General features: G+C 56.5%; 1 protein-coding gene across 1 annotated transcript; it reads right to left on the bottom strand.

Moving 5' to 3' along the window:
- Positions 1-4,390: 4,390 nt before the first annotated feature.
- On the bottom strand, positions 4,391-8,298 carry ZBTB7A (zinc finger and BTB domain containing 7A). The gene is made up of 2 exons (XM_005858790.2): positions 7,013-8,298; positions 4,391-4,966 (listed from the first exon to the last, which is right to left on the bottom strand). Exons 1-2 carry the CDS (start codon positions 8,281-8,283, stop codon positions 4,468-4,470), a joined length of 1,770 nt encoding a protein of 589 aa, XP_005858852.1. The 5' UTR covers positions 8,284-8,298; the 3' UTR covers positions 4,391-4,467.
- Positions 8,299-11,700: the final 3,402 nt, after the last annotated feature.

Genomic DNA, 11,700 nt, shown 5'->3' with positions numbered 1-11,700 from the left:
CCATCCCCACTCCCCAGGCTCCCCCAAAAACAAAACACAAAAGAACATCAAAATCAAGCAAATGAGGCAGCAGCGGTCGTAACAGGCTGCGTTTAGTGGTTTTTTTTATGTACAAGAAAAATGATTTTTATGTTTTCACCTTTTGTCTTTTTGTTTTTATTACTTTTAAAGCTTCTCCCCCCACCCCCCAAAAGTGCATATTTACCATTTTTTTTTAGATCTCCCACATTTTATAAAGACTCTCAAATACAGTCTATGGAATGTCTGTGCTCTGTGCCCCCAGGGGCGCCACCGCCAACTCCCCATTCACCAGGCCTGGTCCCCCAAAGTCCAAGGCACCTCATGTCTGGGCTTGGGTGGGGTTGGGGGTACCTGGCACAGGACCCCTGGCCGTTGGCCTCCAGGCAGCCCTGGCCGTGGGATGGGGGTCTCCCCAGCCCCCTCATCTCCTGGTCCTGCCCCCATCCCACCTCCATGTAAATTTATATATTTAGTGCGAGATAGTCTAAACTCTGAGGTTATGACTCCTGGGTGCCCAAGACCCAGGCCGACCCGTCGTGCACCGGCCAACACCACCATTCCAGGAAGGCTGCTTCCTCAGCTTAAATAACTTTTTTAAAATAAAACTGCAAATATAAATATCTTTCTTTCTCAAAAAATAGGATTTTTGCTTTTTTTGTTGGTTTTAAATTTTTTTTTTCCTTTCAGTCTCTGTTTTGCCTCCTACATCCTGGCTGCCTGGATGGCCTCGGTTCTGGGGGCCCTGGCCCCTGCCTCGGTCCCACCATGTGCGACACAGCTGATGGGTCTCAGTAGTGCAGACTCCCCAGAAGACCCAGGTGGGAGCTGGGGGCCCCTCCCTTCCAACCTGAGAACCCCCCTCGGAAGGAAGCAGAGGGACAGCCCTGTATAAACAGGGTGACAAGAAGAGATGGCCACATGGGGTCTCCTGGGTGGGCTGCCCGAGGGGGCAGACTTTGGTATGGCCCACTGGAGCCCGGCTGGGCACAGGCCCACACCCATGCCAGGCTGGGCCTGGTCCGGCACTTTACATTCACTGGTTTTTAATTTTTATTTTTTTTTTGCCTTTTTTTTTCTTTTAATCTCAAAAGGCAGGGTCAGGGTCAGGGTGGGGGACTAGGCAGGGAGCAGCAGCAAGAACATTTATCTCTCTCTCCCAGTCTGGCAGGCTGGAGACTGATCCAGGTGGGGGCTCAGGGCCCCCCATCCTGCCAGGCCCACTACTCCTGCCCCCAAGCTCCCCCCGCCCCCAGCCTCCATCAGAAGTCCCCAGCCTAGACCTCACTCGCGCACACATGCGCACACACACATCCACACAATTTCACCAAGATGATGGAAATAACAATTTCACTTTGTCTTTTTTTTTTTTGTACCAGGCAGTTAAAAAAAAACACCCCAAAGAAAGAAAACACCAAAGAAAACCCCAAACAACCAAACAAAAACACTTTTTTGCTGTGTCCTTTCCGACCAGTCAGCACGTTCCCCCTCAAATATTTGTTTCCTGAAACGCGAGAATTCAGCAGTATCTTTGGCAACACTTTATCACAACCTTAATTTAAAGAATAAAAATAAAATCGATCCACATCTATATACAGTATGTGATTGCGCAGAGTTAGGGGGCTGGGCCGGGTGGGTGGGGGTCCCGGCTCTGGGCCCATGCAGAGGCTGTGGCCCCCGGGACAGACTGGCGGGCAGCAGAATAGGGGTTAAGGCGAAATGGGTGGGCAGGGCTGGTGAAAGCTGGGTGCAGAGCTAGGGGTAGGGGTTTAGTGCAATTCCCAAGGAGCTTTGTGTTAAAGTGTGCTTGGCGGGGTTCAGCCCGTGCCCCCACCATAGTCCCAGAGGCCTCAATTCCCCAAGTCGTCACCCCCACTGGCCAGGACGACGGCTGATTTTTCAGTTGGTTTTATTGCAAGGAGGTGTGTGGGTAGGGGAAGAGGGCTCACCCCTCAGGGAACCTCTGGAAGCTGGGATGGGGGGCAGTCCCTGGCCTGGGTGCTCAAGCTCTCTGCTTGGCCTCCACAGATGGTTCTCTGAATCTGGCCCTGTGATGCTGGGGTATGAACAAGGCCACCTGGCCCTGGGCTCCCCTGCCACCCCCCTCAGGAGGGGGGGTTCCTGAGACATTTGGGGGGCTGGCGGAGGCCGGGAGGAGACGAAACCTATCCTGTAGAAACAATGATGAAAGTTGCCTTCTTAAAAAGCTTCCCTTTAAAAAAAGAAAATGAAAAAGGAAATGAGAAGATGGGGTTTGTCACAGAGCAAAAGGGTACCAGGAGACGGGCCAGCGACTAGAGGCAGGGGCCCCCCCCCCCCCCCGACCTTGGGCATTGACGAGGAAGGATCTCAGCTCAGCAGGATGTGTCTATATACAGGGTCCCACACTAGGCGTTGCATATGCAAGAGGGGGTAAAGGTGCCCTGGCCTCTGGTAACATGGTTTCCCTGCCCTGGCCCCCGTCCGTGGCCTGTGGCTCGGTCAACACCGAGCCTTTGGGGAGCCAGGTGCCAGCCCCCAGATGACAGTCAGTGCCTTTGAGTAAAAAGAGGGGTGCTTTGGGGGGTGTAAGGCCCTGGAGGTGGGGCCTCCTGTCACCCACCTCAAAGGGGATGGCATATCCAAGATGGCAGCTCCTCAGTGGCCACAAGGAAAGGCGGGAAGCCAGTAAGTGGTGAGGATGGGGGAACAGCAAGGAGAGGGGGTAGGTTGGGGGGAACTGGACTGCTCTGGCTGGTTGAAAGGCCAGCCCTCTCTTGGGCCCATCCCTGAGCTAGGAAGTCAGTAAGGAGGGTCCCCACAGACATGGGTGGCCATTGTATGGCTAGTGGGTAATGAGACATCTCTAAATCAGAACCAAAAAAGGGACAGAATGGGAGGGAGTGGGGGACATGGCAGAAATACAAAACCCCAGTCCTGCCTGCCAGGCAAGCCCCCCTGGTGAAGCAGATTCACCCAGAAGACCTTGACCTCACCCATGTCCCCATGGCCTTCCTACTCCCTTCTCATCTGGGGCACAGAATTGGATTCTACATCTGTGGTGGGGTTGTTTTTTTTTATTATTTTGTACAAAAATAAATCAGCTTTTAGGAATCTTTTTGCGCTCTCGCTCGCTCTCTCTCTCTCTCTTTTTATTTTTTTTTTGTCTTTTCAACTTTTCATAGAAGTTGGTTGCAACTTGTAAACATGTTTTTAAATTAAGATAAAGTATAGTACCCGTTCTGTTACAAAGTGCCAAGACTTCTATTGGGGTTGGTTGTCATGTTTTTGTTTCCTTTCGTTTTGTAAAATCTTTTTATTGCTTTTGTGACATTGGAACTTCTGGACTCTTCTCTCCCTCTTCCCTGCCACCGTAAGACCCTGGGTTCCCTCTGCCCTTGGCTGTCTCACCCCACACTGTTGTCTGCTCCTCTGAGGAAAAGTTATATCTTATATATATATCTCTCTCTTTCTATATATATATATATATAAATTTTGTTTTTAAGGAGGAAAAGAGGGGAAAACAATCTAAAAAGTGCTTTAAAAAATTGGAAGAGGGCTAAGGGGAGAGGTGGGGAGGGGGTGAAGACAAGTTTTAAATCTCCAAACTTGAAATGGGGGTCTGAATGACCTGGGTCAGGGGACACAGACAGAGTTGATGGGGGCGCTCCGAGAGGTGGCCCCTGGGTGCCCCACTGGGTTTTAAGTGCCATGAAGGAAGGCAACAAAAGCCCCTGGGAGCCATCCTGGTGCCCCCTCTTCCCGTCTTCTCCCCTTTCTCCACACCTGGAAATAAATAGGTTTGTGTTGCAGTGGCCAGGAGATACAGGGGACCACAGACAAGGATAGGAGGCAAGGAGGCTGTGGGGGAGATCGAGGGGGAAGACCCCCACTTAATAAGTGCCCTGAGGAAGGAGGGTGGGGGTAGGTTCAGGGACCATTTTAACGTCCGCTCACAGCGGACAGAAATCATTTAAGGTCTTGTCTGAAAGACTCATAGAAACCAGCAAGGGGAGAAAAACTAAAGCCCACCCCAGTCCTGCCTCGCCCCCTCCCCCCCACAGCAGCCCTCATCCCTGCCCAGAACCTGGGACCCTGCCCAGGTCTCGAATGGAATCCCAGACCCCATGGCGGGGCCGCCCAGTGGGTGGGGGGGACTCGGAACCCGTGTCCCACAAACCCCAAACCAAGCCCCGAAACCCATCGACGGGGTGGAGGGAAAGGGGAGTTGGGGGTGGAGGGCAAGAGTTCCCATGGAGGGAGAGAACTTCATGAAAGAGAAAAATCTGAGAAAAGCACTATCCTAGATCTTGTGATGCTTCATATATATATATCTGTATATATATATATATATATATATCGATATAGCTGTATATAGATAGATTTTTTTTGTGTTTTTTGGGGGGTGGTGGGTGATTTTCTCTCTCTCTCTCCTCTCTCTCTCTCGGGTTTGTTTTCTCTTTTTGGTTTTCAGGCGAGTCCAGCCGCGAAGCTGCCGTCGGCAGGGTTCCCAGTGGCCCCATCACCACCCCCTCCACCAGCACCCGCTACATTCAACCTGCCCAGGCCATCAGGGCTGGCCTCCTCCTCGTCCTCGTCCTCGTCCTTAAAGTGCTTCTCCTGGCCATTGCGCCGGGCCTCAGGGGAGCCAGGTGGGGCGGAGGCGCTGGGCGGTGCAGTGGCCCCAGGGCCAGGGTCGGGTCCCCCGAGCCCCCCGCCCCGGACTCGGGGCTTGCGGCCACGGCGTGAGGGGACGCCATTACAGCCGTCTTTCTTGAGGTGTCTGTGCAGGTGGTCGGAGCGGACGAAGGTCTTGCAGCAGCTGTCACACTGGTAGGGCCGCAGGCCGGTGTGCACACGCATGTGGTTTTTCAGGTCGTAGTTGTGGGCGAAGGCCGCCCCACACTGCTGGCACAGGTACGGCTTCTCACCTGTGTGCTTCCTCATGTGCACCTTGAGCTTGTCTTGCCTGTGGAGGGGGCAAGGGTCAGTGGGCGCTGTGCTGGACCCCCTTCCCGGACAACCGCCCAACTCATGCTGACCTTGAGGCTGAAACTATGACCGAAAGGCAGGCTGTGGCTAGGGATAGTTCTGGGTAAAATGGGACAAGGAGCCAGAGGCCGCTCAAAGGTCTAAAGAGGGCCTTGGGCCCTGCTTGCTGTGTGGTCTTGGGCAAAAGCTGAACCTCTCTGAATCCCTCTTTTTATCCATAGGAGGACGATAACTGGCCTCCTGCCTGGGGCTCTACCACGTCTCCCAGGTGCTCTGCCCAGACCACTGCATGGGGCCAGTCACAGAAGGGGCAGCAGGGACTCAGACTGTGCGAGGAGAATACAGAGATTTCCCCAACTGAGGCTCAGAGAGGGGAAGTGACTTGCACCGAGTTGCACAGCGGGTCAGGGGCTGCGAGGTGGAGTCAGCTCCAGTTTCATCACCCCAAACCGTGGCCAGCGTAATTATAGCCCCGCTGCCACAGGCCCTGCTTACTCAACTCTCTAATGTGACTCAGAGGGGCCTCTGGGCTCCTGGGCCTGGAGGAAGGGGTGGGGGCTGGGGCCCCGGGTCAGGGACAGAGAGCAGCCAGGTGAGTGCATGAGGGAAAGAGGTTTGGCCTGGGACCTCTATGCTTCAGTTTCCTTGACTGGCAAATGGGATCAGCCCTGGGTTGGGAATAGGATGGCCAAGAGAACTCCAGGTCAGAATGAAATAGCCTGAGGCCTGTGGTTGGGGTCATAGGTCAGCCTGCTCACCTCTGCAGACCCTGGCTTGCTGAGCCCTCACGAAGCCGTTCCTCTCAGGTGCAGAGACCCTGAAGGGCAAGGCCCATAGCCACCTCCATGCCCCATCTGGAGGAGGATGGAGCCCCCAAAACTAAAAGAACCACAATCTCACCAAAGGGGTGAGCCAGGCCACCAATTACACTGCTTGCCTCTGGTAGCTGTCCTTTGCCCCCTGCCTGATATTCCTGGGCCCTGCACTCCAGGCCACACCCTCCTGTTCTGGCCTGTAGGAAAGGGGCCAGGGGTCAGCCCCCAGGTCCTATTCCCAAGGGGCAGAGCTGGGAAGCTGGGACAATGCCTTCTTTCTTCAGTCTGGGTGGGTGTGGCTGGGGGAACCCCAGGGTGGGTGGGGGTAGGGGGTGGTGCTGAGTCACCCAGCCTGGCCAGGCCCCTGCACGTCAACCCCTCCACCCCCACTAGACTGGCCCACAAGGCCCAGTCAGCTACCTCTGGACTTTTAAGACCAAATCACAAATTTCCCAGCCAGACCTCAAACTCCTGCCCAAGGACCAAGCCCAGTGGCTCCTGCGCCAATTCCCTCCCCTGACTGCAGTGGTCCCTGAGCTGAACTGGTCTCAGAGGCTTTGTACGGGCTGTTCCCTCTGCCTGAACCTTCCCCCGACTCCTTCCCTCACCTCCTTCAGGTCTCGGCTCTGTTTAAAGCAGCACCCACAGCTTTTCCCTCCCTTTGTTCTCGGCTCTCTTCACGTCCCACCAGCTAGTGTTATCAGTTCTTTGATTTTATCTCACGCAAGCTTTGTCCACAGGGATTTTGGCCTATCTCTCCACTTCTGCATCCCCAGCGCCTAGAACAGGGCCTGGCACCCAGAAGGTGCCCCATAAATGTTGGCTGAATGAAGTAAGTTTCCAGACTCACAGGAGACTTAAAGTGACTCAAACAACTGAGCTCCCTGCTCCCTACTAGGCTGCTGGCCTCTCCCAAAGCAAAAACTCTCCTCCAGTCCCAAGAATCAACCCTGGTGCTCCTTCTCCCGGCTCCTGAGGCACCACCTGGCATGTTTTATGTTCTATGCAGTCATATGGTTTAGTGCCTGCACCCAAAGGCTGCTCTGAAGGGACACACTGGGGGGAGGGCACCCCAAAATGAATATGGTGCTGCTGCCTACGTCCCTGGAGGCTGTGTGTGTGTGTGTGTCTGCACGTAGCTGCAATTTGAGCAAAGGACCCAGGAAGCCACCCAACACCCTCCACCCCTGCCAGTGGCGCTGGCTCACCTGGTGAATCGGACCTTACAGATGTTGCATTCATAGGGCTTCTCACCGGTGTGGGTCCGGATATGCCGCGGGAGCTTGCCAGCGCCCTGGATGACCTTCTCACAGATGGGGCACTTCTGGAAGGCCTTGGCCCGGATCTTCTTCTCCACCTTCTGCGACCAAGCCGGGTAGACGTCGCTGTCATGGGTACTGCTGAAATACTTCAGATAGTAGTCCATGACACCCTTGTCATCTGCCCTGGACTCGTCGTCGCTGTCCCCCGCCGCCGCTGACCCCGCCCGGCCCACTGACGACATCATCTGTTGTAGCAGTGTGCTAGCCGCAAGCCCGTCCGCATCGGTCCCATCGCCGTCCTCACCCTCAGCTGTTCCCGACAGGAAACCAGGAGAGTCCCCTGGCTCTGGGGCTACTTCTGACAGTGAGACCTCCTCCTCCCCACCCCGGCCATAGTGGCCGTTCTGTGTGGCAGCTGGAGGGGCCACGGAGGGTGGAAAGAGGCCCCCTGCAGGGGTATCCTCATCCCGCTCTGGCCACAGACCCGGGTTGCTGTCGCCCTCGTCCCCATCCCCGGCTGGGGGCCGCTCAGCCGGGGGGCCAGGTCCATAGAAGTCCAAGCCATTGCAGTCACCTGCAGCCACAGCAGCCACAGCTGCAGCCACGGCCTCCTTGGTGGCGTCCAGGTCATCCTCAGATGCGCCAAAGGCTGACCATGGAAAGCTGGCGGCGGCAGCAGCTGCAGCAGCGGCTGCGGGGGGCAGGCTGTTCATGGGGTTACTCTGGAAGAACTCGAGGTACTCCTTGGCACGGAGGAGGTTTCGCTGATCAATTTGATCTACCAGGTCCAGCTGCCCAGCATCAGTGCCCGCATCGGCTGCCAGGATCTGCCTGTCAAGGAGGTCGGCGCAGACGTGGCTCACGGCGTGTATCTCCAACAGGCGGGCAGCACTGAGGATGTCACTCACGTTGGCTGTGCTGACAGTCAGCGTGGCCGTATAGGCAAAGTCCATGAGAGCTGTGAGCGCCTCGGCACTGACGAAGTCAATCTCGTACACGTTCTGCTGATCTACCACGGCGCCTGAAGTGAACAGCTTCTTGAAGTACTGGCTGCAGGCCGCCAGCACTGAGCGGTGCGTGGGAAACTCGCGGCCCTCCACCAGGATCACCACGTCACACAGCAGGCCTTGTGTCCGCTGCTCGTTGAGCCCACTCAGAATGTCACTGCTGTGGTCGGGGAACGGAATCCCAATGGGGCCGTCCACGCCGCCGGCCATTTTCCGCGCCGAGACCTACAGCACCAGAGAGGAAGGGGTGGTCGTGAATATGGGAGGGACCCACCCTGTTTCCCCAGATGTGCACCAGGGCAGTCCATGTCTGGTTCTGCAGAACGTGAGATGATGCTAGCAAAACTCACACTGGTTGCTTGAGAGATGAAGACTGGCATCCGCCCCTTCACTAGAGGGCTCACAGGCATGCCAAAGGGCAATGTGAGGTGATGCGGGAGCATACAGTAGGTGCTCAATAAATGCCTCAATACAAGTTGTTTCCTAATGAATGTGAGTGCAGGCTTCTACCCATACTCTCCCTAGGAGGCCATGGTGGTGATATTCACAAGGCTCCTACTGTACACTGTCATGCTTGAGCCCCCGGCAGTGCCATAGGGCAGCACCACCTCTACTGCAGAAATGTGAAGACAGGGCTCAGGGAGAGGAGCCCATGTGCCCAAGGCCCCATACCTCTGCCCCAACCAATATCCAACTGGCTTGGCTGTGCATCCCCACCAGTCCCCTCGGCCTCTCTGACCCTCACTGCCTCATGGTGAGGCCTAGTTTTCTTGGGGGCCTCTGAAGCCAAGGCCTAGCTGGGGTCACTGAGGCCATGGGTTTGCCCTGGTGTGGGGTGGCAGTGACTCTGAAGGACAAACCCCTTTCTGCCCCATTGGAGCCCCAGGACAGCTTGGCCCTGGCAGTGAATAATGGGGAAACCAGGCCACCTGTCACCCCAGCCACCCCATCAAGGAGGAGCAGGGAGCTAGGGCCTCCTGCCTGCCCAGCTCTCTCCAGCTTTCAACCCCCCTGACTGCCCTGTAAAGCCAGGACAAGGCCCTGCCACTTTCTGGGACTCAATCTCCCCATCTGTCAAATGGGCAGAAGCCTTTGGAAGAGCAGGCCATTGAGAGAACTCTGTCTGTCTGTCCCACCCCTCTCCCCACCCCTCCTTTTTTCCGCCTTCCCCTGGGCTGTGACTCATCCACCCACTCGGGCGCTTGTGCAACCCTCTGGCTCCTGTCCCCACCCCTCCACCCTCTCCGGGGAGCCCCCGGCTGTCCCAAGCCACCCAACACAACCCACATTCCTCCAGGCCCAACCAGCTGGCTCTTGGGCCACAGCTCGTGGACAGCAGGGAGTGGGCTGAGCTGGGCCTTCCTCAGCCTCCTAAGGACCCCAGCCTCTCAGCCAAGCAGCCCAGCCCAACTCTAACCCAGATCCCTCCTGCAGTGCTGTGAGTGGGATTCAGGTAGGTGGCCCAGCAAGGGAGCCCAGGGTTGGTCCAGCAGGGTACAAGGCCAGGATGGAACTGTCCCGACCCAGGGCTGCCCTGGGAGTGGGGTCCAGGCCTCAGAGCTGACAGAGGCCTTTGTGTAATGCTCAGGCAGGCACTACACTTCCCAGGACGTCTCTCTCCAAGGCCCGCCCTCTTTCTTGCAGACTGCACCAGCTGCTCTGCTGGCCCCTCTGTTCTGCCAGCCCTGGGGGTAGGGGGGGGTCGGCTCAGATGGGGCTGCTGAGAGCAGGAGGATGGAGGTCAACCCCATCTGAGGATCGATCAGCCATCAGAGGAGCCCCCTGTGGTGGCTCCCACCCCCTTCCACCATCTGCTGTCTGGCCTCTGAGCTCCAGAGAGTAAATGGAATCAGACCAGCCTCGCCCCTCCTCATTTTCCTCCCCATCCAGGCGACCAACACCCCAAGATGGCTACCCTAGCCCTGCTTGCCACTGTCCCCCGGGTGCCCCTAGGGTCCCCTTGGACCTTGAGGTATCTCCAGGGGTCTCAAGGTCACAACCTGAAATAGTTCAGGTGACTCACCCCCACCCTCCCTCAAGCACTGAGCACACCAGGCCAGGGGGCCAGCACAGCCCTACTTTAAGTGTTAAGATACCCAGGCTTCCTCCCGCTTTGCCAGAAGCCACCCAGCTGGAAAGGTGCAAGCTTGGGCCTCAAACCTGACCCGGGACACTGGTCTCCACTAGGGGGATGAAGTGGGCCGTGTGCAAAGGACCTAGAGTGGTGGTCGCCAGCCGGTGGTCCGTGAGGTCCGAAAGGTTGGCGACCGCTGGTTTAAGGAAACCTTCGGAGCAGTGGTCGCCAACTGGTGGTCCGTGAGGTCCGAAAGGTTGATGACCGCTGGCCTAGAGTATCCATATCCCTGTCCTCTCCCAGTTGGAGCTTCTATTCCCCAGATAATCATCAGAGACCCTCCCTCAAAGGGCAGGGCCTGGGGAAGTGTCAACCAAGGAAAGTCCCCATGAGAGTAGCATGATCCCCCATTTTACAGATGAGAAAACCAAGGCCCAGAGACTTATAAAATCCTGCCAAAGGGTGCCCAGCAAGGTTGATCCATAGGTTCTGGGGTCCAAGAGCTGATAGAGGTCAGAGGCTGGCCCCCGACCTACCCAACAAGCCATCATCTCTTTCCTCACCCTGGAAACTAAACTGGCTCTGCAGACACCTGACCCACACCCTCTCTCCAGGAACACATCTCACCTGCCTACCATGCCCAGAGCCACTGCCCCATCTGGGTCTCTCAGGGTTCTCCCTCTAAGAAAGAAGTGGAAGAGCCTATTAGATGGGAAAAGGACAGCTGAGCCCTCTTGGTGGGTCAGGTGGGGCCTGGAAGGAAAACACCCACTGTGTGCCCTGGGATTGTCTCAACAGGAGAACTTCACCTAGTAGGTACTCTGAAAGTGGGGGTTTCCTTGGTAGTGACAATCCAACAAAACTTCTCTCCTCCAGGAAAGTACCACCCCCATGACAGCCAGTGCTAGGGTCCCCAGAACTCAGGATCACCTGGGTTGTCCTTCATCACAACTCCACCCCCCAGAGAGCCTGCCCTCCTGGGATTTCCGGGGCCTCTGTTGACTCCTCAAGCTAAGGGGCAGGCCTCAGCAGGCTCCTCCTGGGCTGGAAGTGGGGTGCCCTCCTCCCTCTGGGCCACTCCTAGGCCCCTATGCTGGGCCCTCCCTTGGGTGGCGCACAGTAGGAGCACAGCATTCAACAAGAACCAAAGACGCTATGGGCTGGAGAGAGCCCACACCCAGCCCCACCCACCCAGCTAACTGACACACCCAGGACCCGGGGACAGCGCTGCTTCCACCTCCCATCTAACTTAGGATCACTTAGGAGGCAGGACCTCCTCTGGAGAGGCACCTTCATTTCATCCTCTCCACAATAAAGCCCTGGGTTTTACAGAGGAGGAGAGGCTTGGAGAGATGACCAGACTAGCAGCCAGGTGGGGACTAAGACTCCGCTCTGAGCTGGCCTGAATTGCTGCCTCTCAACAGCAGGGACACAGGGGTGAGGTCAGAAATGCCTTGACCTGGTCCCAGGAGCAGCAAGTGTCACCCAGGAAGGACCCCAACATCATAGGAAGGGTGTCCCGGCATGGGGGACAGCAGAGGAAAAAGACTGGA

The sequence above is a fragment of the Myotis brandtii genome, unplaced genomic scaffold, assembly GCF_000412655.1.
Source record: "Myotis brandtii unplaced genomic scaffold, ASM41265v1 scaffold122, whole genome shotgun sequence".
Lineage (NCBI taxonomy): Eukaryota > Metazoa > Chordata > Mammalia > Chiroptera > Vespertilionidae > Myotis > Myotis brandtii.
This window is presented reverse-complemented; position numbering and strand designations above follow the sequence as displayed.